At 42.9% G+C, this 25,647-nt stretch overlaps 3 protein-coding genes and 1 long non-coding RNA gene across 5 annotated transcripts in view; 2 read left to right on the top strand and 2 right to left on the bottom strand.

Annotated features, from left to right (window-relative positions):
• The window catches only part of SYNPO (synaptopodin), a 219,785-nt gene that overhangs the window by 175,880 nt on the left and 18,258 nt on the right, over positions 1-25,647 (top strand). The gene's annotated exons all lie outside the window — the stretch shown is intronic.
• Positions 466-23,667, bottom strand: LOC101536256 (interferon-gamma-inducible GTPase 10-like). Its single transcript, XM_004587610.2, has 4 exons — positions 23,485-23,667; positions 21,688-21,731; positions 19,874-19,996; positions 466-1,839 (listed from the first exon to the last, which is right to left on the bottom strand). The coding sequence occupies exons 2-4, from the start codon at positions 21,700-21,702 to the stop codon at positions 580-582; spliced, it is 1,398 nt and encodes a 465-aa protein (XP_004587667.2). The 5' UTR covers positions 21,703-21,731; positions 23,485-23,667; the 3' UTR covers positions 466-579.
• On the bottom strand, positions 4,184-10,102 carry LOC131482615 (uncharacterized). 2 transcript variants are annotated; one of them, XR_009247160.1, is made up of 4 exons: positions 10,006-10,102; positions 9,602-9,786; positions 8,016-8,118; positions 4,184-4,277 (listed from the first exon to the last, which is right to left on the bottom strand). It is a non-coding gene; the product is annotated as an uncharacterized LOC131482615 (long non-coding RNA). The 2 variants fall into 2 exon arrangements; XR_009247159.1 differs by lacking the exon at positions 4,184-4,277 and having other exon boundaries at positions 7,749-8,118.
• On the top strand, positions 12,030-16,248 carry IRGM (immunity related GTPase M). Its single transcript, XM_012927637.2, has 2 exons — positions 12,030-12,251; positions 14,975-16,248. The coding sequence occupies exons 1-2, from the start codon at positions 12,191-12,193 to the stop codon at positions 16,246-16,248; spliced, it is 1,335 nt and encodes a 444-aa protein (XP_012783091.2). The 5' UTR covers positions 12,030-12,190.

Here is a 25,647-nt window from a genome sequence, read left to right as displayed (position 1 = left end):
AGGGAATAGAGTGGAGCTGGATTCCAGGGCTTTTGTAAGGAACACAGTGGCCATCCCTCAGATTTCTCATAGCATTGGGGGTGGGCTACTTGAACAAGACAGTGAGAAGGAGGAACTCACCTATGTGACTGTGCTGTTGACCAACAGGCTTGATCATGTTCAGCAGCTATAAGTCTGTCAGTTTGGGTCAGTGAGATGCAGGAAAGGCAGGATATATCACAATCAATCATGCAAGTAGGAAACGTTATCACTCGTTTGAAGGGGTGAGGGACACTGGATTTCAAAGAACTTGAGTCAAATCTAAAAATGTTTGCCAAGTTCACAGCTGTGTTAAAAAGGTAAAGTAATTGGATGTGGTGGTTTATTGGAAGTGGATGCCTGACATTTAGCTGTCTGACCATATTCAGATACCCCATGCCCTTGGCCCATGTGACTGGGATATGCGATCATTATATACGAATTGCAGCTTGGATGGCCTCAGGAAACTCAGCATGCGAGCTGGCAAACATGCACTATCCTACTTTTCTCTAGGAATCTGGATTTAAAAATCCAGAGGATTTTAGTCTATTTGGAAGTCAATTAGTTTTTCAAATATGACATTTTAAGGAGAGCTTTAGCATCGGCAGCCACTATGTCAAGGAAATACTCCTGCAAGAGGTAAACTTTCTCAAAGTGTAACCACATAGCTGGAGGACCACCAATGGCTGAAATGAATACCTCTAAATACCTCCTAAGTTTTTCCTCTATTGTTTGGTTCTCCTCAGTGTCAAACAAATGAGGAGATATAAGGATCTTTTGGAGTTCTTTCACAGGCACTTTCAAATCTTTAGCCAAACTCTGTAGAGATAAATCATCCACTCCAAGCTGCAATTGATACTGGTGAAGGCTCTTCTTCAGTTTCTTCACATCTTGGTCTTGAATGATGCTCACCACAGGCAAGGTAGCCAGAAGCCCAGCCTTCATGGCTTCTAGCCAGACAATCTGCTTCAGGGAGTCTCTCTTTTTGTCAATGGCAGCCTCAGTAATATTCGGCAGGAAAAGTGTGAATATGTAATGCTTTTGAGCATTAAGACCCTCTAGCAGGGTGTCCATCAGGATTGGGAAATCAAACTCAGACAACTTCAAGCTGGATATTAGGAAGATTTTGGCATCAATATTATGCCTGCGAAATTCCTGCTGAGCTGTGTCTCTAATCTTTTTCCAGACTTCTTCCCTGTCAAAACTATTTGGTTTAGCTGTTTGTTCATTTTGTAAATCAATGTCCACCTTGGTTCTCACAAAGTAGAAATTCTTCTTCATAGCTTTGATCGCCTTCGCCAGGTCTATGTCACTTTTCTTGAAGCGTGTTGCACAAACAATAATAAAGAAGTCATACTCGGCAAATTTGACATTCTTCAGATAATCTTTTGGCTGGAAAGTAACGGTTCCAATGCCAGGTAGGTCCCATATTGTCACACTGGGAAACCTTGGATGTTTGTATGGCCTTCTCTCCATGGTTGTCTCCTCTGCCCCAGTGGGGGCTGCATCTTCTTCTTCATGTCCAACCCCTCTCAGGGAGTTCACCAAACTGGACTTCCCTGACCCCGTCTCCCCAGTCACAGCGATGCTGAGTGGGAGCTTATCAATATCTTTTAATGCATTCCTGATTATGGAGCATGCACCTTGAATGTCTCCTTTTGCCAGGCACAACTGAACTGAATTGCTTGTTTCCTGAGAGATGATTGCACTTTTTTGACTAAAGTTCTTGAAGTACTCCTTAACGCAGCAGAGCAAATCACTGTGTTCATCAGAAGCTGCAGTTGAGACAAGCGAGCCCATTAATGCAAGCAAATAACCAATCTACAAGAAAGGTGGGGAAAGCTAAATGGGATGGTTGTGCTTAGGAACATGTTTGTATTTTCCTTTTTTTTTTTTCTTAACAGATCTATTTTATTAATGTGAAAGGCAGAGCTAGAGAGAGAATTCTTCCATCTGCTGGTTCACTCCTCACATAGCTGCGATGGAGGACATTGGGGCAGGGACCCTAGCAGGGAGTTGGATCAGAAGTGAAGCAGCCAGAACTCAATTGGAGCCCATATGGAATGCTGACACTGCAGGTGGTGGCCTAACCACTGCACCACAGAGCCAGCCCCTATACTTTTCCTTTAACAAAGCACTGTAGACCTCAGTACTTTCTCCCTCAGTCATGTCCTGACTCAAATTAATCTTCATATCTTTCTGTTTTCTCCTATTTATGCTATCTTATGGAATTTAAAAACTCATAGCCAGGAAGAACAAAGTAATAATAAATTCCATGTGAAATTGACCAGTTTTGATAACCATAATTTGAAAATTAATTCACATTATGTTTAATCTGTGTCAAATTTTCTTCTTGGACATTATAGCATTTTGTTCTCTTATATTTTTGCATTACATTATTGGTTAGAATGAAAATGTCAATAAAGGCCACTTATTATATTTGATGAATATATCCTAAGATGTTTCATTGCTTTTCTTGTGCATTTTTTCTGATGTTGGTATTCACATCCATAAGTCCTTTTCATTTAGTGATATTATTTTTTAAGTTTTTTTTTTTTTTTTGAAAATCAGATATATAGAGGAGGAGAGACAGAGAGGAAAATCTTCCATCCATTGATTTACTCCCCAAGTGACCGCAATGGCCGGTGCTGAGCCGATCCAAAACCAGAAGCCAGGAACTCTTCCGGGTCTTTCCACATGAGGGTTTGGGCCATCCTCGACTGCTTTCCCAGGTCACAAGCAGGGAGTTGGGTGGGAAGCAGGGCTGCCGGGATTAGAACCGGCACTCATATGGGATCCCGCACGTTCAAGGCGAGGACTTAGCCGCTAGGCCGTGGTGCCGGGCCCTTCACTTAGTGATATTAACTTTCAGTAATTTAAAGCTTCTTCATTCTTCAAACTTACGTTTAGATCCATTTGGTTAAGTAATTCATAAACATCTTTTAGCTCCTATCTCTCTCACTTTCATTGAATTTATTTCTTAAAAATTATCTAATTGTACAGGATATTTTATGAAAACCAGGATTTGTTAGGGTAGTCCTTCAGAAAAGCCCACACAAGAAACTGCTACTTGGCTATTTAACTATATCATCCTTCTTTTCTATCAAGTTGTTCAAACAATGCAAAGATGTTCATAAATGTTATTATACTTCAATAAAGGTTATAAATCATGTATTCCAACCATAAAGACAGAAAACGAAAAAGTCTCCAAAACATATAGTTCAAGCGAAGATACATATTGGGAAAAGGATTAGATTTTTGTAAAGCTGTTGGTCGTTCTCTTTGTGTTGATGTATCTCTAGGGCTTTTTCAAGCTAGGTAGGCATTCTGACAGACTAAAATAGCAATCTTTAAGTATTCTTTAACTTCTTGGAATATCATTATCTACAGTAGAGGTCCAATATTATGTAACAAATTTACAAAGTATTCTGCCTTTATGGCAACACTGGTGTTTGAGTCCCTAGCAATTCCACTCTGGTTCCAGTTTTCAGACCCTGCGCAGCTAGACTTTCAGCAATGGGAAGAAGCAGTATTGGAGAGAGCAAGGCATTATTTGCCGATTCTATTTTAAGAAATGAAAATATCTTAACTTTCGGTCTCTTAAAGTTCTAAGGCCTCAAATGTTGAATTTAGAAGGAAGCAAACCCAGGGTCAGCTCCATGGCTCAACTAGCTAATCCTCTACCGTTAGGCCGTAGCATCCCATATAGGCACTAGTTGCTCTCCCAGCTGCCCTCCTTCCCATTCAGCTCCCTGCATATGGCCTGGGAATGCAGTATATATAGACCAAAGCCTTGGGACTCAGCACCCATTGCAGAGACTTGGAAAAAACTTCTGACTGAATCAGCTCATTTCAGCTCAGCTCTGGCCTTAACAGCCATCTAGAAAGTGCACCAATGGATGGAAGATTCTCTCTCTTTCTCCCTTTCTCTCTGTGCTTACCTCTGTAAATCTGCCTTTCAAAAAAAATAAGTAAACAAAAAATTCTGAAAAAGCAGGAAGTAAAGTCATCCAAGGATGGATGTCATGTCAGCTTCATGTCAATCCTATCAAGTTGGTTGCTAGGAAGCACTCGCTCTCAAGAGGTCATTGCATGGACCAGAACTCACTCACCCAGCACAATGAACATCAAGGTGTCTTGTTAGGGGAGAGGAAGCACTTGGTGTGGGAGTGATATTGGGACTCACCTGACAGTATATATTGGCTCTCTGAAGGGCTGCTCTTCCAGTTTGTTTCCCAGCAAGTCTGTGGAACCTAAAGCTGGGAGGAGGCAATGAGGATGCATGAAAGGGAGAAGACAATGGCTTAACCCACTATGCCACTATGTCAACCCCCCTTCTTTGCAAAAGATAAAAAGACCTATTTTTATTTTTACTTGAAAGGTTGAGTTTCAGAGAGTACACACACACAGAGAAGCTTTTTTAATATAAAGATTTAATTATTTTTATTGGAAAAGTAGATCAGATTTACAGAGAGAAGGAAAGATAGAGAAAAATCTTCATTCTCCAATGGCCACAATAGCTGTAGCTGAGCCATCCAAAGCAAGGAGCTAAGAGCTTCTTACGTGTCTCCCATGCAGGTGCAGGATCCCAAGGCACTGGGCCAATCTCCACCATCTTCCTAAGCCATAAGCAGTGAGCTGGATGGCATGTGAACTGCCACCCATATGGAATCCTGGTGCTTAAAAGGTGAAGACTTAGCTGTTAAGCCACCATTGCCAGGCCCCAGAGAGATTTTCCACTCACTGATTTGCTCCCCAAATGGCCACAACAGTCAGAGCTGAGTTGATTCAAGACCAGGGCCAGGAGCTTTCTCTGGTCTCCTGATTTGAAGTGAAGCAGCTGAGACATGATCTGGCATCCATAAGCAATGCTGATGCTGCAAGGAAGACTCAGCCTGCTATGCCATATCTCTGACCACCGAACTGAGAGTTTTAAAGCTCTCTAATGAGACAGAATTGGTGATGACTGTGGTAGAACTGTACTAAGAGAATGATCTCTGGTCATTCAAAAGCATGACACAAAGTTCTATGAATTTACAGTGTTTGTAGTATTTCAGGTTTTAAACAGACAATATCTTAACTGAAGAAGCATTCTTGCTTTTTGCAAACATTTGCAAATATGTGCTTGTGTATGTAAAAAGGATAAAGGTAACGCTGGGAATACGCTTTCATCCACTGACTCTGAAAATCGCAACTGTGAAGAACTGTACCAGTCACAAATTAGTACTTTTAATCTGATGATCACACTATTAGAAATCATTCATGTTTAATCTTCTTTTATAAAAAATATTTGTAATCATGATTTCTAGGAGGAACTATTTCTGATCTAAAAGCCTAACAATATGTATCAATGGATTATAAATCCAGGTGAGCTGAAAATTGGTGTTCAAGTTGCTGGCATTTTTTTGTATATATAAGGGAGGTTTACATAAATTGGAGCTGTAACATTCAAAAAACTTGGAAGACATTCAGTTTAACTATTGAATGGACAGAAAGTATAAAAAGCAATAGTAACCTGAGCCACAACAATTAGCAATTAGGAAATAAGACACCAGAAATAAGCCATAATGTAAAAGTAATTTTAATAAGTGTAAATGGTTTCAGCTCACCTATTGTAGTTTAACCACTGGATGAAAGTTAGGCAAAAAGTAATGTGTTTGAAAGATACCTATTTTTAAAAGGACAAAGAAGCGGACCCAGCACAGTAGCCTAGTGGCTAAAGTCCTCACCTTGCACACACTGAGATCCCATATGGGCACCAGTTCTAATCCCAGCAGCCCTGTTTCCCATCCAGCTCCCTGCTTGTGACCTGGGAAAGCAGTTGAGGATGGTCCAAAACCTTGGAACATTGCACCCAACGTGGGAGACTCAGAAGAAGCTCCGGACTCCTGGCTTCGGGTCAGCGCAGCTCCGTCCGTTGCAGCTGCTGCAGAAATGAATCAACAGAGTAACTTCCTCTGTCCTTTCTTCTCTCTGTATATCTCACTTTCCAATAAAAAAAGGGCAAGGAAGCATAAAACATGCAAGTTGGGGGAAAGAAATTGTAAGTTTAAGGTTAGGTGTTTGGCCTAGCAGTTAAGATGCAAATTACAATGCCTGTTACCCACTTTCTGTCTTCCTTCCGTCTCTGTAAATCTGCCTTTCAAGTAGAACTAAAGTACATCATTAAATATGTACATATATTTAGTTTTATATAATATAATCATATGCCAATATTAAATATAAACATATTTAAATACTTTACATATGTACACATACACACACAAAGGTACATAAACACACAGATGAAACATGAAACTCCAGTAGATTTGATGAGTTACCTTAATTGATTTTTGGCTGGTGGGATCTGCATTTTTATCAATGACTCCAGTGAAATCTTAAGCACATTATTTCTCAATAATACCAAAATCCAATGATCACATGCCCACAAAAGGGATACACAACTGAATGAAAACACAATACTGTGACAGGAAATACAGTGTACAGTGGTCCAAGCTCACTGTTACAGCACACCTTGGGACCTTACTCAAATTAAGTCTTAGAATAGTCCTTGGAAATATCTCAGTATGAAATGACAAAGCCAACCTCTAAGGAAAGGTGTCAGGCCACTCAGACACGGAGTCATGGACAGAACACGGTCATCCTGAGAACATGCAGCACAGCAAAGCATGTACAGCCTGACAAGAGCCCCTGGAGATCTGCAGCTAGGAGCATGGAGACTCAGAGGAACCTTCTAGAAGGAGCAGCTGCAGATAAACTGAGAGACAGAAAAGGCGGGCCTGGGAGCGTGGCAGTGGCAGGCAAGCCAACAGTCTCTAGAGACTCCATGGCTGACTTATGACCTGCAGGGATGTGGACACAGACTAACAGAAGAGAACCTAAAGTGTATGATCACAGGAAGCAATCCTGCAACCACGCTTGCTGAAGGTGGGAAGGGGCCCATGAGGCATGCTCAGGATGCCACGGTGGGAACACAAACTGAGCTTCAAGAAGTCTCATCCTTCCAATGTCTCTCTCTTGTTTAGTTCCAAGATATAATAATGCATATTTGAAAATTTGTCTTACATGTCTTCATTGAGCATGATGTAAAAGTAAGAAGCATCTGAGTTCTCATTATAAAAGAGATGCAAATCTGAGAATTTTCTTTTTTTTAAGATTTATTTATTTTTATTGGAAAGTTAGATTTACACAAAGAAGGAGAGACAGAGAGAAAGATATTTCATCTGCTGGGTCACTCCCCAAGTGGCCACAATGGCCAGAGCTGAACTGATCTGATGCCAGGAGCCAGGAACTCTCTTGGGGTCTCCCACATGGGTGCAGGTTCCCAAGTCCTTGGGCCATCCTCCATTGCTTGCCCAAGCCACTATCAGGGAGCTCAATGGCAAGAGGAGTATCTAGCACACAAACCTCCATCCATGTGGAACGCAGGTGGAGGATTAGCCAATTGAGCCATTGCACCAGCCCCTGGAAAGTAGTTTCTAACCAAAGATCTCAATAAATCTTCCCAAGGGTGAGAGAAAGACAATGTGCACTCTGACTTTACAATCAAACATAAATCATAATGAAAAAAGACCCCAGATCTAGAAACCGCAGTTAAGTTACAGTACCATGCAGATTGTGAGCCTTCTCCCCAGGTTAGCATTTCCTGGGATGTCAGGAAGCAACAATACTGACTGACAGGGAGAGGTAAGAAAACATGACTTGGAAATAGCACAGTGTTCCCTAGCAGTGTTCCACAACACGTACTCATATACAGATACCCTTAACTACTATAGTGGGAGGCAACAGAGGAAAGCAAATGGATTCATTTTGCCATGCATTTGCTTTAGAGCTACCTTACCATGAAAGATGACCTAAGACCGTGAACAATCCTGCCTCCCTGACATCAGGCTCCCAAGCTTCCCACCTGAGCACACCAGCCTCCCATACATTTTGTTATCTCAGAGGAGTGCTACCTCTGAGGTCAGAATTAGCTCTGCATGCTGTTGCTGAATTACCAGAAATCCTGTGTCCAGTCAATTGCTCACAGGAGTTTAGGCTCAGGAATCGCCCTCTGCTATGGTCTTGATTCTTCTGCGGGAATCAACTGGTGCCCAGTCCCTGCAAAGCCACAAATATAAGGCACCTAGGGAAGACTGAACACCCACCTGACTCTTCGCCAAACCACCCTCATGGTCATGTTGACCAATCATGAAGGGCTGTGGAGCTACACTCATTATCAGATCTAAAGGGTTTCCAAGAACAGGAAAGTGAAACTGGAGTAGCACTGGGGTCTCCGTCCAATAAGTGAATCAGTTCTAAGAATAGGAAAAACTGTCCTGAAATAGCAAATAATCTTTGGCTTGAAAAAAGAGAGGACAATCTCATGATTGGTTCATCTTTCACGACCCCAGAGATTTCACTCCTTCCTGATCCCTAACTCCGCAAAGGCCAACTGAACCAGGGTTTATGCAACAGAAAAGCTAGATCCTGGACAAATGCCCTCCCCACCAGCAGCCACTGTGACTGTGACTCTACTTACCTGACATCTGTAGGCTAAGTCCCCACAGATCTTGTTGCTATTGTTATGGAAATGAGGGAGAGTGGGACAGATGAAAGTCTCCATTACACAGTCCCATGTGTTACTATACATCCTCTTAAATGAAAAGCCACAATACAAAAACAATAAGAGGAAGAAAAATGGAAATTTTCAACACTATGAAGTTAAATAACATGCTGCTAGATATGATAGTCTCCATTACAGTTACTATACATCCCCTTAAATGAAAAGCCACAATACAAAATCAACAGAAACAAAAAAAAAATTAGCAACACCATGAAATTAAACAACATGCTAATGAATGACTAATGTGTCACTGAAGAAATGTAAAAGAAAATCAAGAACCTTCTTGAAAAAAATGATGCTTCAAAACAGAAGTGTTTTGAAGAGATGAAACTAACAAAAAAAATCAAATCTATGAGATTTGGTTTCCACTAATCTTTGTTGGTGAAATGTATCTCCTGTAGGCAACAAATAGATGGGTTTTGTTTTTTAATCCAGTCTACTAATCTATGATGTTTAGTTGATGAGTTTAAGCCATTTACATTCAGGGTTAATACAAATAGGTGGTAATTTGGTCCTGTCATTTTAGCAATGGATTGTTCATTGATTTAGTCTTCTGTTGTTATTTTACTTGGATGTTCTTTGCATTTGCCTTTCATTTTGGTGAGTGCTATTACTTTTCTCTGTCAAGACAACATCTTGGGCCCGGCGGCGTGGCCTAGCCTTGAATGCACCGGGATCCCATATGGACGCTGGTTCTAATCCTGGCAGTCCCACTTCCCATCCAACTCCCTGCTAATGGCCTGGGAAAGCAGTCGAGGACAGCCCAAAGCTTTGGGACACTGCACCCGAGTGGGAGACCCGGAAGAAGTTCCTGGTTCCCGGCTTTGGATTGGCGCAGCACTGACCATTGCGGCTCACTTGGGGAGTGAATCATCGGACAGAAGCTCTTCTGTCTCTCCTCCTCTCTGTATATCTGACTTTATAATAAAAAATAAATAAATCTTAAAAAAGAACAGGATAAGAAAAAGAAAATCAAACCTGTGTTCTCCTCTTCCCCACACAGCAGCTCTTTCCAGGAAGATGAAAGCAAAGGGTTCTGCCTGTAGCTCAGGTTCCATCTGGTAATACAGGGTAGGGAGCCAAGCTGGTGGCCCGGGCTCCAGTGCCTGGAAGGTCCCCAAGCACAAACTGTTGACTGACGCACATGTCTTCCAGAAGTGCAGCTGTTTGGGAGTAGTGGAGCAGGATTCTGGAGTCACTGCAAATGCCCATGAGAGGGTCTCCTTCCACTACCCACATCAGCCCTGGGGTTGTTTTTCCCTCAGATCAGCTGCTCCAGCTAACCTCCCCAACCACTTAGCTCCTGTCCCTGAGTAGCCCTAGTGAGTGGCAATGGAGGAATCTGACTCAGCAACACTGACAGTAACTTGGGGCCTTCTTACCTCTGTCCTCTGCATCAAGGCTCCCCTAGGACATGGCCTGATCCCCAAAGCTGGCTTTGTGATGAAGCATACTCAGTTCTCTGGTCATGCTCAGAGACAATCCTCTCTCCTGATCACACAAGGAAACAGGGGTCTTTAGCAACAAGCCTCAGATCCTCCTCAGGCTGCAGGCTTCTTGTCCTTCCCTCTAGGGACAAGTCAGCAGCAGGAACAAAGGGTCTGTCCCAGCCTTTTCCCTCCTCCACCTCCTCTGCTTTCAGTCTCTGCTCTGAGGGCCCCTAAAGGAGGGCCCCTAAAGGAGATGCAGTTGATAGAAGGTGGCAGGAATGGAGAGGAGAGGCAGCTGGAAGCTGCAGGTAAAGTCTCATTTATGTTGTACAGATGTGTCTGGCCTCTGGGGTGGACAGCCATTTGGCTACCACATTTCATTGTGAAGGAGAAGGGGTCCTCCTCTCATAACCTCTTTGAGACTGGCAAAGCCACCCAATTTCAGGGCCTTTTGGTGCCTCCTAGGACCTGCAAGAGGTGGACAGCCCATTTGCATTCACTGGTTACTGCCTCATGGACAGCCCTGAGGACGGCACAGCTACACATTCTGTAAAGTGCTCCTTTCCATCTAGTTTCCTCAGTTGGAGCCTGGACCTTTTCGGGCCAGGGCTGGAAATCTACAGTTAAAGCTGATTTCTCAGCATCTTGGCAACCAATGTGTGCTCTGTCACTTCTTAGTTTTGGTATTCTCCAGAACACGCACACTCAGTTTTCCTGTGCCTTTTCACAGCCCTTTGCTCTGGAAGTCCCTCACTGACTTACTATATCCTGTGGGAGAAGTGTTGCTTGCCGTCTCCTGAAGATATATTGACTGTCCAGGGGCACACTGCAAGTGCTGAATACTTGAGACTCTAACCATGACTTCCTCTAAGCTGCCAGCTACCTTAGATCAGTTGGGCTGCCACTGTGAGAAGACTCCCAGTGGGTAACTGAAAAACAAGAGACACTTACTGCTCATAGTTGTGGAACTGGCAAAGTTGAAGATCAAGTCTGCAGGAGATGCAGTGTCTGTGGAGGACTGTTCTGCTGCATGGATGTTACCTTCAATGTGTCCTCACAGGCACAGGCATACACAGGCTCTTCAAACCTACTACAAGGTCATTGGTGCCAGCCATGGGGGCATACCCTGCATGCCTCCTTCACTCCCAAAGTTCTACCTCTAAATGTGCTGCATTGGTGATTTGGAGATCAAGAAAGTCAGAACAATAATCCCTGCCAAACATGACCCTATCAGTACATAGCCATGATGCAATGATGCTGAACAAACAGCATGGGTGTACTAACTGGTTTCTGAGATTGTCAGTCAGTGCAGAACCAGATGTGAAAATTGCTGAAAATATTGGGGTTAGAGGTGAGGAGCACAGAGAGTGGGCTGGGCAGGTGGGGAGGGGGTATCTGACCCAACAGGGTGCTATCAATGCAGGTAGAAGGACAGGGCAGAAGAGCCCCTTGCTGCCTGGTACCAGTCACAGCCCAGCCAGGAACTCGGAAGGCGGCTTGCTGGGGGTAAATGCTGATCCTGGCAGGGGTAAGGCAGCTTGTAATGTCTGAACTCACCTGCAGCCTAGGCCTCACTGCAAGTAGAATGTTGACAGACTCACAGGACTCTGTGCCATGCACAAGGACATGGAGTTAGGGTGAGAAGGCAGCAGGACCCCTTGTCAGACCCTGTGGCAGTAGGATGGCCTCTGTACAGGGAACAGGAATCCCATAGGGCCCTCCCCATTCATCTGGGCCAGGGTCAGTATTGCCACACTTTCTGCAGCATTGGGATCCTGGCACCTTCAGGCAGAAGAAAGTGAAACCATTTCTATTTTTTTTTTTTTTTTCTGTTCATGGAACAGACTCACTTCCAGGAAATGAAATTGAAAACTGTCCTCACCTGATCCCCCTCCCAACTGGGGTGGGGAGGCGGAGTTGGGAGACACTTATATATGCAGGAAGGAGACGGTGAAGGCTGACAATCCACTCCTCACTCACTCTAGCCTTTTTCTTCTGCTCAAGAGAATTCTCTGCTCTTTCTACCCCACTTCCCATCCCTCACTCCCATCATCCCATGTGCATTTAGAGTCGAGTTTTGGATGATCCAATCAGGATCTACCTCTGTGTAGAAGTGCAGTGACAACCTCCCCAGGAAATGAGCCATCTCAGGTGTGCCCTGTACCCCCAGATCACAGACACCCTGCTTCCAGTCACTGGTAAGTGAAAGGGATTAAAATGGCAAGCTGGCTGTAAACTGAACTTCTCTGTCTACAGTGGGAGGTGATGCCCTAACATGAAGTATAAGGAGCTTGAGGGTCTGGCTTGTTTCCAATCATAGATGAATCCAAAGCAGGTATCTGTGGCATTGTGGGTGAGTCCAATCTCCTTAGATACTTGTGCTGCTCCAAATGCTGCCCAGTCAGGAGTGAGAGAGAATTTGCCTCGGTCACCGAGACTCAACTGGCATCAAGAGTTTCTCTCTGAGATGACTTTGAACAAAGGCAGGGTATGCCAGTACTATTCCTTAGAGGCTATTTTCAAATGTCTTCATGTCCAACAGGAGATCAGGAACAATGGCTGATTTAACTTGGACAAGTCCAGCAACCAGCTCACCAGGCTGAGCCACCTTATCAAAAAATAAGGATCTGGGATGTGAAGGTCTACAGATCAGGTGTCTGCCTGCTCTTTTAATTCTTCTAGATTAAAACATTTGTTTGCAGTGAAGAGCCCTGTCTTTCCAACAGGGCACTAAATAGTTCCTTTGTGGATGAATATAATGCATGTGTGCATGCCTCTGCCTAAAGGCATGCAATCGTGGGTACCACAGATTGAGGGAAAGGAAAGGCTTAAGGTTGCATTCCATGGGGCTCAGCACTGATGGACAGGTGAGCAGATGGACTGGGAGATGCTGGCTCAGTTCACAGACATGGTCACAGCACAAGTCTGGAAATGCACCGTTATTCTTTGTTATTATGGAGTACTGGTTCCACAGTCCCCTTCCCTGCACAGGCACCAATCTTCTCAGGTCCCTCTTACTATATGGTGTGGTATTTGCATATAAACTATCCATAATCTAGCTTATACTTAATGTTATTATTTTTAAAATTAATTTCAAAATTTTAACTGGAACTTACAGTACATCTGAAATAATCTTTAGGTCATTTATGATACCTAATACAATGCAAATCCTATGTAAAAGCTTGTATACTGTTTATTTAGGGAGTAACAACAAGAAAGTTTCATTATATGTTCAGAAAAGACACAAGCACTGTATGCCTAAGTAGTATTGGAGGTAACAGTGCAACATTTATCCCAATAGCTTTTGATTTGTGATTGGTTTAATCTGTGGCAATGGAACCAAGGATAGGGAGACCTGGCAGTATAGAGCCTTGTGCTGACCCTCAAAGTTAGGACCTGATACCAGTGCTGTCTCCGGGACCTTGTAGGGGTGAGACATTGGGTAGATACATCGTCTTGGGCACTCAGGAGGCAAATTCCTGGTGTGTGAGTTCATGAGCACATGTCTTATAAACGAGAATACAGACGAGGCATGAGTGTTGGGGTGAGTGAGCATGTATCTGCCTGGGTGGTTAGGTGTGTGCACTGAGTGTGAGTGTTCACCAAAAAAATGCTAATGTGAATGTGGGTCACCAATAGTGAGCTATTTGGGTGGGTATGTGTGGGTAAGTGGACACATGGAGACTTGAGTAAGCATGTAGTATGTGCAGCAAGGAGGACTGAGTGTGTGTGTGTGTGTGTATGTGATGTTTAGCTCCAGTATGTTATGGAATGTGAACACATGTCAGTGTAAAGGAGTGCATGCAGATGTGTACCTTAAGTACATGTGACAGGGCTGTGTGTGCCAAAGGTGACTGAGTGTGTATGGTGGTGTGAATGAAGATTATTTGGCATGGGCAGTGTGCACACCAAACTTGTGTTCCAGTGTGTACAGGGAGTATGAGGAGATGCGCAGCGCTACATGTGATTTTTGCAGTAAGTTTGTGAAAGAGGCCTACCCCTCTAGAAGTAAGGTTATCTTATTAGGTTTTAAAATTTATTTATTTGAGCAAAGACACACACACAAACACACTGGCCAAGAACTCAGACTGTGGCACTCAGGTATGAAATGCAGCTGTCTCAACCAAGGTCAAAACCATTAGGCCAAATGCCTGCTCCTCATTTTCCTTATATCAGCCCTCAAACCTTGCTCCATGGGTAATTTGGAAGGATTAAGCTTGGGGCTGTCATGATGACTAATTGTTTAGTCATTGCCTTGAAGTAGAGCAGAACTTAGTAAATGGAAGAGTCTCTTCCTTTACTTGCAGCCCAATAGGATAATCAAATACAAACTCAGGGAAGGGCCAAAGAAGGGAGCTGACTTCACTAATACTGCAACATGTCAGGCTGTGCTCACTTGCCTGGCTGGTAAGATCAAATGGTAAAAAGTGACACAGACTATAACTTCAAAGAGGTTAAAGGAACTGGATGTTTTTGTTCTCTGGTGCCACCTACAGCAGAGAAATATCTACGTGACTATTGCCTGGTCTTTGTTGGTCATAAAATAGAAACTAAAAATCATGAAGGAGCAGACTTACTGTATTAGGATAGAGTAAGAAAAAAAGACCAAAGAAAATCTTGCTCCATGGGAATTTTTGGAAGAGTTCTTTCACTCCCCAAGGCCTCTCCCAGACACATTCCTACTCTGGAGGCACAGCCAGCCTCAAGTGTCCCACAAGGACCCTGCCCCCCACACTCCTCTGCAGCAATGTGCATATTGCCTGAATGAGCACCTGTTGCTCACTCTGTATTCAATCCAAACATCTTTGCTGTGATCTTCGATACAGATATGACCTTGAGCATATAGGGATGCTAACCAAGGTCATCTTGGGTACCCTGTTGTACTCACCTGTGTGACTTTTGGGTCCTTCTATTTCTGCAGGTTATACCAATATGACAGAGCCCCTGTCTTCCCCTTACACTCCATTATCTGCATCCTTGAACTCTGTTGTCCCACACCAGGAGGACTGGAACATCTTATCTGAGGATGAGATTATAAATATCAAGAAAGATTTAGCGGATGGAAACTTGCTGAAGGTAGTCTCTGACATGAATAGGCCTCTGAAGGTAGTGTCCCAGGCACCAGTCAACATTGCTGTGACAGGAGTATCTGGCAATGGCATGTCTACCTTCATCAATGCACTCCGCAACATAGGACATGAGGAGGAAGCCTCTGCGCCCACAGGGGTAGTACAAACAACCCAAACCCGTGCTGCCTATATGTCTTCCCTCTTCCCAAATGTGCTGCTGTGGGACCTTCCTGGCATAGGATCAATCACTGAAACCCTGCAGGACTATCCCGTGGAAATGCAGTTCCACCAGTATGACCTCTTCATCATCATTGCATCCCAACAGTTCAGCGTGAATCAAGTGAAGCTTGTGAAAACCATCAAGGATTTGGGAAAGAAGTCCTACATTGTCTGGACAAAGCTGGACCAGGACCTCAGCTCAAGCATCCTCCCAGACTTCCAGCTACAGCAAAACATTAGAAATCACATCTTGGGAAGTCTCCAGAAAGCACGAGTGTGTGAACCCCCCATATTCCTTGTTTCCAGCCTTAATCCCTGCTCATATGAATTTCCGCAACTTAGAGACACATTAGAACAAGACATCTGCCAAATTAGACGTGATGGCCCTCTTCAAAACATGATACACCTCTGTGAGCAGATCATTGACAATCAGGTGACCTCCATGCAGAAGACAATAACGGTTCCACCTTTGCAAAGTGTCTTTGGCATTTGGCAGGTAGATGATTTGGCTGAGTGTCTGAAATCCTACCGATCAAACTTTGGTGTAGATGATGAAGCACTCCAGCAGGTGGCACAGAGGAAGGGAAACAGACTCACAGACTACACGGACATCATGAAGTCACATGATGTGCAGCGTCTCAGAAGCAGTGATCTGAAACTCAAATGCATGACCTGTGTGTTCACAAGGATAATCCTCTTCCTTCTTAACATCTTCCCACCTTGTAGATTTCTTGTCACCTACTTCAGAAAAGTGAAACAGAGATACTTTCTCAAAATAGTTGCTGAAGACCTGAAGACAGTCCTAACTAAAATCCTGAGAGACTCTGTCATGCCCAGTGACAGTCAACGTGGGATAAGATCTTCAGCAGGCTCCTTCTGGTTTGGCACTGAGGACTACGGGGTGTGAAGGGCCTCATCTCACTGAGGTACAGCTTTCCCCACTCCTAAATAGATTTAAATTCATAGTTTCTTTCATGTCTTAGTATCACAGATGCCTTCACTGTTCTCCATAGCACACACCAAAATGTGTCATTCCTCTGAGTAGCAATTTTGTTGTTGTGCATGAAATCAGTAAGCTTCCCAGAGCCACAAGGTAGAAACTGTGCCTTCCATTGCAAAGTGCTCTACATGTTCCAACCAGCCTGTTCCCCACTCCTGACTTCATTAAAGCTACCATCATTTTTCCTTAAACCTTGTCATTCTCCTCTCATTTGTCTCTTATATTGACTGGACTTAATGGGACATGCCTGGTACAGAACGGCTTGTCACATTTTAAGGGCCAGTCAGACAATGTGGTTGAATTTCTCTTTGAAACCTAGTGGATACTGGGGCCAAGAGTGCTGGCATAACTTGCTTGCTGCAGAAGCTGTTACCTTCACAGCACTCCCCACCAGATGCCTACAGCCCATCAGTGTTTCTTAAGTGGGTTACAGTACATACTTTCAGGGTTCCAGCAGGAGGCTCAGCATGACCCCAACCTGAGACGTGAGGAAACTTTCATGAGGAAGACATTTTCAAAGGTGTGGGCAAAATGTGGGGAGACTATCATGATAATGTGTTGACCCTAATTGCAAACAACAGGAATGTTGGTCCTCTTCAGGCTAGTTGGACAAAGGGTGGCAGGTAGCTGGAGTTTGATGGTAGGGTCTAGATAGACCTACTTGATGAGAATAATGGCAACGCTATGCAAGATATTTGCATCTAAGCGCCCATGGACTGACAGGGGAATGGAAAAAATGAAACATTGTCTTCATTCTTCTTGTAGAGAATCTCCTACTATTGACCCCTCACCTTCACACCAGACCAGATTCACAGAATCCAGATAATGTGACTCCATTGATTGGATCTATAAGTCAATATGGAGAAAGACAGATGGCCAGCTGCTGTTTGGAATGAAAGACAAATATCCCAGGAGAGAACAGAATATGAGTGCAAGCCAAGAGTAATCCAATGCCCATAGCAGAGAGACTGGTAAGTCCCATCTGAACAGCAAACCTGAACATTGATTGACCAGTTCATTGCAGTGGATGTTCCTTGGGTTTGGGAAGGCTTTTAATTCTCATTACACTTCTAAAGACACACTTATGAATGAGGCTGTGCATACCAGTATTTCTTCAAATTCACTTCTTCCAGAGCCGAATTATTGCCTTGCATTCTCTTTCCCCCCAAATCCAGTTCCTTCTTCACCTGCCCCTACCTCATATATTCATCGACTGAGGGATCAGAACAAGAGTCTGATCTCTTCTACTCCTTACACTGTAAACACACCAAAATTTGTTAGTATATAGTTGTTCAGGATAGTTTCTTAGGCTCCTTAATACTTTTGGATTATCAGTTTTGGTGTCCCCTTTTCATCTCTGGTTTACTTTTTCTGTTTTTGGTCTTATCTGTTTTTTAAAAGGCCAGCTTTTCATTATTTGATGGAATTATAGATAGAAAACGCACACACACATCCACAGAGACAGAGATCTCCCATCTCCTGGTTCACTTTTCAAATGGCCAAAAGAGCTGGAGTAGAGCCAGGTTGAGCCAGGTGTGTGGAACTTCATCTAGGTCTCCCATGTGGGTATAGGGGACCAAGCACTAGGGCCACCTTCCATTTCTTTCCTAGGGGCATTGGTAGGGAGTTGGACTGAAAGTAGAGAAGGCAGGATTCAAATCAGTGCTTGTAGGGGATGCCTGTGTTGTAGACAGCAGCTTAACACCCTACATCACAATGCTGGCCCTCCTTTCATTATTCTTACATGAAAGCTAAAACAAATGGAATCTCATACACATAAATAAACTGACATATATCCATGTTAAGTGGATTTCCCTCTGAGAATTCTAGTCCCGACAAAGGCTGGGGGAGCTGCAGTGGTTCCCTTCCTGTCCTTCCCAGGTGCTGAGTCTTTGTAAAAAGAAGTCGGCTTGGGCATAATTCACCGAGCTGCTTCAATTTCAAACACATGTCATGATGTCCACTCTGGCACATGCAAAGCTTTATTCAGTTTCTATTTAAAAAAAATCTTTAGAAACATAGGCTCCTCAGAGAGTTTTTCATTGCCTGCTCAGAAATGTAAAGAAAGATTTACTCTTGGCACAATAGCCTAATGGCTAAAACTTCTCCTTGCATGTACCAGGATCCCATATGGGTGCCTGTTCCTGTACCGGCTGCTCCACATTCCATCCAGTTCTCTGCTTGTGGTACAGCAAATCAGTAGAAAGTAACACAAGGCCTTTGAATCCTGCACCACTGAGGGAGACCTGGAGGAATAGCTTGGATTCTAGCTTCAAATCATGTTAGTTCCAACCATTGTGGCCAACTTGGGGAGTGAATTGGTGGATAGAAGATCTTTTTCTCCATATATCTCCTTCTCTCTTATCTGCCTTTCCAAGAAAAGTAAATAAATGTTTGTTTCTATAAAAAAAAAAAAAACAAAGTTGCAGTGTTCAGTTCAGTAAAAAAAAAAAAAAAAGTGGGGCAGAGTTTCATCTCCCATTGGATAGACAATCAGTGCATTTTTTTTTTAAAGATTTTTTATTGTTATTGGAAAGCCGGATATACAGAGAGGAGGAGAGACAGAGAGGAAGATTTTCCATCCGATGATTCACTCCCCAAGCGGCCACAACAGCTGGAGCTGAGCCAATCCGAAGCCAGGAACCTGGAGCAGGGTCCCAAAGCTTTCCTGCTTTCCCAGGTCACAAGCAGGGAGCTGGATGGGAAGCGCGGCTGCCAGGATTAGAACCAGCGCCCATATGGGATCCGGGGTGCATTCAAGGCAAGGAGTTTAACCACTACTCTATCGCACCGGGCCCTAATCCATTGATCTTACAAACCATTTTGCACAGATACTTGACTCGTCCTGACACCACTCCAAACACACAAAATCTCTGTACTCAGAATACTTTAACTCTCCTCAGTCTACTTTCTTAATTACCAATTAACACAAACAACATAAAAATCCATGATTCTACTACGGGTTCAAAACCAGTCACACTTGAATTCTACTACTCCCACTAAAACACTCCTCTATATGTCGGGTAAAATTAACCAAGTTCTCCCTGAAAACTTCTATCTTCCTAACTCCAAAGTTCTGTTCACAAGCTCTCTCCCTGACAGGACGTCTTCATCCCTTCCCTTCTCATCACCACTCACATCATTCAGATCAGCCACAGCCACATGCTGTGAAAAATGCCTTCTCCAATTCTGCCAGACCTTTACACCTTTTCCTGAACTTCAAAACAAGCAGATTTTACAGTCAGGGTCATACCTCCCCCAAACAACTGATGTCTTGGAAAAAGTCTGACTCCGACTGCCTCTAAAACTTTTTCATACAAACTATATTGAAAGGTTCAACAAGAAACAAGAAACGCCCACAACTAGTTTCAGTTATTTGTTGATTATCTAATAAACGCTCAAAACAACTATTCAACATCTATTAAGTTCTCAGCACAGGGTCAACAAATGAGATAATTCAGTAAAGACAGAAACCTAAGCTGCAGGCATCAATTAATCTAAAAAATAATAATAAAGGTGGCATTTTACTTACCTTGTCTCTGATGTGCCCGATTTCCATCTGGATAGATCCAATATGATATGTTTTTCTGTATGGTCCATGGATCTTCTCCTTGTTCCAGCTTGGAGATGACATCTGGTTTGGGAACTGAATAATCTATGAAAATAAAAATAAATGAGGAAGTGGGTTGACTGTATCAAAAGACAGTTTCAGGTGATCTATAATGAAATGGTCCAGCTAGCCCCAACACTCTGATTCTGCTTTATTGCTGATACTCAAGTGTTTCCTTTAATTTTTACAACCCTGTGAGCATTACAATCTCCATTTTTAGATGATGAGACAATCTAAGACAATTAGAAAATATTATGCATCTGATAAAACAGTGAAAAATGTATTACTACCATGGGAACATAATAAAGGGGTATACAGAAGTCTGTATCAGACAGAAAGTTAAAAATCAGATTGCAGAACAAAATACTATAGCATTATTTTTTCCAAAAGAAATACACAAGAGATATTCTTACATATTAGTACTTTCACTTTTACACATTTAATCCAGCAATACTTATATAAAAATAAGGTTTTAAATAATTAGAAACAAATGATTAGCACTGATTATTCCAGGAAGAGGAAAGATCTCTTCAGTTTTTATTTTTATCTTTTTACTTAGTTTGAAATGTCTGTACCATGCATACAGTGAGTACTGGCAGAGAAAAATACAGACAGGTAAAATGGAAGAGCAAGGAACAGTCTTGAATTGGACACAATCCTACAAACTCTAAAGCAACAACAAAGGATATGTAAGTATCAGAGACATTTGCTCTCTGAAGTTTTGTCAGATAAGTAGAAGTATAGTTTACTAAACTTATTTGAGAACTTTGTGCAAGACCATTCTAAGTGTGTTGTCTTTTCCATGTTATCTAGATTATCTTTGGCTAAAGCAGAAAACCTCTAATTAATTTGCTCTTCTAATGTACAAATCAACAAACTTTTTCAGCATAGGCATGTATAAAGAAATAGCGTGGCTGTTAGGGTCATTGGTTAGCACTTGGACGGGAGAAACAGCATGGCTGTGCTCTAGAAAAATCTTTGTTTACACAAACAGCTTAAGGTGGACATTTGGCCTGGTTGTTAAGGTACAAGCTAAGATGTTTGTGTGACACGTCAGACTACATGGAGCCAATTCCTTGCTCCAGTTCCTAATTCCAGTTTCCAGTTAGACTGGGGGAAGCAGCAGGTAATGATGGTTCAATTACTTGGGCCTCTGCCACACATGAGGGAGACCTGGACTGAGTGTCCAACCAGCCTTTGTGTCTCTCTCAGCCTCTCAAAATAAATCAGTGTAAAAAAAAAAGACTGCTAGAGAACTGGCTTTGACCCACAGGTAACAGTTTATTACCTCCTGTTCTAAAACATAAAGCTCAAGGCCAGTGGTTGAGACATTAAATGCCTTACCTCTGAAAAAATTTTAAGACACAGATACAAAAAAAAAAAAAAAATCTACTGCGAGAACAGTTTGCACTGCAGTACCTAAGGAAAAATCCAATAAAGACAAACTTTTTTTTAGCCTTATATATCAAAAAATGTTTTCTTCCCACGGGAAATTTTTCTACTTTCCCTTCAGGGAAATGCAGATCATGTAGCTGATGATGTCTACAAGAAAGATCAGAGAAATTGATTGTATAAGTTCATAAAAATATTTAATGTCAGGTTTTCTCCATATGCCCAGCCACTCTATCTAGGTTTGGCTCTTCACTCTTGCTTTCCCAATCCAAACTTCAGCTACTGGTACTTTCCATATGATTGTACGGGTAATCAAGTTGGATTTTCAAAAAAAAAGTACTCACCTGGGACTGCATCATTTTCTACCCTCTTCCAAAAGGGCAGATGCCTAAAATAAAAAAAAGAGTAAAACCAGTGATCAGAATCCAGTTTTCATAGCCCAAACTCAGACTGTAGCTTCTACATTAACTGGTCTAGAAACAAAATAATGGGCGACCTGTGGAAGAGTTTGAACCTTAAGGAAGTGTTGGCAAGCACTGAGTGGAGAAGACAGCCAACCTGCTCTCTTCTCATGCCTATTATATGATTACATGGGACTTTGAGGAGGTTTTTTAATTAGATATATATAAACATACTTCTGGTTAATTTACTATCATTTTATCGTTCCCTCTGTGGAGCAACAATTCTATTTATGACACACTATCATAAAACAACAGTAATGATTAAAGGATTTAATTGCAGGACCTCCCAGACAATGAGAATGAGAAAAATGAGGAATGCATTCCCTGGTCCCCAAAAATAATTATAACTGAATTCCAATAAGCTCCTAATCACGCTTTCATTTCTCCTTAATCAAGCAAACTCTCCTGCCATGAAAATGTTAACTTTGAGATCCCTTCTGGGCCCGGCGGCGTGGCCTAGCAGCTAAAGTCTTCGCCTTGAACGCACCGGGATCCCATGTGGGCGCCGGTTCTAATCCCGGCAGCTCCACTTCCCATCCAGCTCCCTGCTTGTGGCCTGGGAAAGCAGTTGAGGATGGCCCAATGCTTTGGGACACTGCACCCGCGTGGGAGACCCGGAAGAGGTTCCAGGTTCCCGGCTTCGGATTGGCGCAGCACCGGCCGTTGAGGCTCACTTGAGGAGTGAATCATCTGACAGAAGATCTTCCTCTCTGTATATCCGACTTTGTCATAAAAATAAATAAATCTTTTTTTTAAAAAAAGAGAGAGATCTCTGCTGTCCACATTTTTAATGCGAATTTTCCACAGTGTTGTTCACTATATACAAAAATAGTGACAGGAAAAAAAAAAAACACGAAAAAAGCAACAGGTTGGGACCATGAAAGAAAGAAGCCACATACCTGGCAAGGTTTTTTTCATTCCTAAGAGAAGTTAGGACTGGGTGGAATAGGGGATGTGGGGATTTTCCATGATAGGGGGATTGTTTGCCACAGAATATCCTAGGGCTCATCAAATATGTCTGTAAGGAAACATGAGACGGATCACACAATGAAATCACGCCTCACATAATCTTTGCTTTCTTTGGCCCTGTCTTCAAACTTTCATTTCTGAGTGGGGCATTAGGCAAAGACGACATCGGCCGACTGAGGAAAGACGTGAGCAACGGCGTGTGCTTTAACTCAACAGTTAGTTGCCCACACCTGTGGACACTTAATGTCCCTCAAAGCCTTTCCCGGTAAACTGAGGCAGGCGCTCGCGATATCCTGACTCTAGTCATTATGCCCTCCAATCTTTGAAGCGTCGGGTCTACCAGTTACATATCCCACCGAAGCCCACCATGAGGACGCTCACTAATTACACGTTCACCTCCGTCATTTGGTCCATGCTCCGCCACCGACGGCGTTCTCCTCAGAATCCCCCGCGTCCCTGTGACCCTGGTATTCTTACCAGACGGACCATCTACCTGCTCCTCCTGACACCACAGACTCCCTCATAACTCCTCACTCCCCATTACTAAACACATACCTCATTCCGTTTCTGACTCCCAAACACCCTCATTTCAAATCCCACAGACCTCCCTCACGAGTTTGTCACTTCTCAAACCTCCTGTCAGGGACCCTCTTGGGTCCCTTCCCTCCGCTTACTTCAATTACCACAGCACAAATCTTACCCCTGACTTGCCTGGCCTCGAAACGCCTAATATGGCTTATAGGGCACGCCTGTCACATCCATGAAGGCGAACAGTCCCGCTTCCTGTCCAAGAGCCAAGCCCGAGGCTCCCGGGCTGGTGCCTTTCCGTACAGGGAAGCTTTGTGGAGGGCAACATGGCGGCTCCCGTTCTGGGTGGCGGACGCCATCTTGCGAATCCTGTGGGTTCCGTACAAGCGCAGGAATTCTATTTGGTTCGCGCCTCAGACTGGAGGGTGTCGCTGGCGAAGGGAAGCTCCTAACCAGAAAGGCTAGATGTTCACAGAGAGGCTGGCAGGGCGGTTGGAGGAAAACCTCTGTTGGAAGACTATTCTGTAAAGGTATTTTCATTAGCGATTCTGTACACGTTTGTGTTGGTGAACTGTGCAGTTCCCTCCTGGGCAACCGGACTGGTTGAGAGGGTGTGTGAAGTGTGGAATGGTAGCGCCCGGGGACCCCACTGTGGGTCAGAAGGAACAACAGTCAACTTTAACAATAAAAAGCAAGGCTTCTAGGGAAAATTGTAACCGCAACAGTAAACTCCGGGACAAACGAAGGAGAAAGGAAAATGGGGAGAGCGAAGAGTGGACTGAAGAACAAAGCTTTGAGAAACGGAAGTCAGAGGTTAAGAGCAAAAAGATGCTGTGAGTGAAGGGGAGGAGGGTGTGCGTGACACGGAATACCAGGGAACAAATGCCTGGAAGATGTGAAAGAGAGACGATTACATTTCAGAGGGGGACAAAAATCACAGTTTAAAAAAAAAAAAAAAAAAAAGAACCAAGCAAAATACTTGTTGCAGAAAGAGAAAACTAAAACCGCTATCTTAATGTTTGCTTCTTATCAAGCTTTTATGCTTTTAAAAAAAGTTTGTTGATAAACGTGTTTGTTGATAAACGTGTGTACATAGGTACAAGTGTGAATCATCACAGTTTTCACCCAACAGCAATTAGACACTGAGCAGTTTTATTGCTTTTGTCAAAAATAATTCTGGACTTAGATAAGAAGACTTTATTCAGAAAGATATTGACAATAGAATGCTTCATTTTCAGAAATTCACATGCAGCTCAGAATCCAAGTTTTTAATACTCACACATACACACACACCCCTATATATGTGAGAGTATACACTTGTGTATGTATGTATACATGGAAATATAAGAAAGAGGAGCAGGAACTTTGTCCTGGAGGAGGACCCAAGCAGGTGGGCAAACGCCCAGGGCATCTGCGCAGGAATTGTTTCTGTGGTCACAGGATTCTGAGAAGTTGTCAAGGGGCTGAGGGGTGGGGCAAGGGCAAAGTTGTGCTCTCAGTACTTTAATATGTATTTAAACTTGGAAGAGAACCAAAGCTTGGGGATCAGAAGTAGATGAGGTGGTTATTAAAGTGTTGTCCAAAGGGCAGGGTAATGACCTGACCATGTTTGGTCACCACCTCAGTATAACTTTGTCCTGTTGTTTCCGGTTGCATCAGTGTTTATTGGTTGTCTTGTGCTTAAGAAAAGCGTAGCTGACGAGGTGGGAAAGGGACAGATGGTTTTCCTCTGTGGAGAGTCTTACAGGAATTTTTGTACCTTTTTCTCATTATCCTAACAGTGATAGAAAGTTGTTCTTTAGTAATGCCTCATGAAGAAAGAAGTTGAAGGAGCCAAGGCCTCCGTCATAGTGAATGAAAGAGAAATGACAGCCACAGTAAGATAACATAACATTTCTCATCTATTACAGAGTATTCCAGATAGTTAAATGTACTATAGGCATACAGGAATTTTCATGTATTACTGGTGCAATAAAAACATGATATAGTTACTATGTAAGAGGCTTGGCTTTCAAGACAGTATATAAAAGGGTACCCCTATAAAGCTCATGAAAAATTGAAGTAAAATGTGATTTTATTTTAGCCCCCAAAAATTCATGTATACTTATTTCATAGTATGCATTTCCATGAACTTTTTCAAATTATCTTATGGCATATTTTTAGATTTGCTGTTAGTGTAATGGATGCTGTTTTCATCAAATGAATTAGGAAATGTACCCTCCTCTCATATTCTAGGGAAGTTTGAGATGCGCTGGTATTAATTCTTTAGATATTTGATAGAATTCACCAGCGAAGCCATCAGATTCAGAACTGTTCACTTTTTAAATTTTTCGTTTAATTCATAAT

Source organism: Ochotona princeps, chromosome 19, assembly GCF_030435755.1.
Source record: "Ochotona princeps isolate mOchPri1 chromosome 19, mOchPri1.hap1, whole genome shotgun sequence".
NCBI lineage: Eukaryota > Metazoa > Chordata > Mammalia > Lagomorpha > Ochotonidae > Ochotona > Ochotona princeps.
This window is presented reverse-complemented; position numbering and strand designations above follow the sequence as displayed.

Bases quoted from the DNA above. Each gene is read 5' to 3' on its own strand.
- LOC101536256 (XM_004587610.2), bottom strand. The intron at 1,840-19,873 runs GTAAGTAAAATG...CCTTTCTTGTAG, and splicing joins TCGGGCACATCAGAGACAAG to ATTGGTTATTTGCTTGCATT.
- IRGM (XM_012927637.2), top strand. From the start codon at position 12,191: ATGAGCCATCTCAGGTGTGCCCTGTACCCCCAGATCACAGACACCCTG. The intron at 12,252-14,974 runs GTAAGTGAAAGG...CTATTTCTGCAG, and splicing joins CACCCTGCTTCCAGTCACTG to GTTATACCAATATGACAGAG.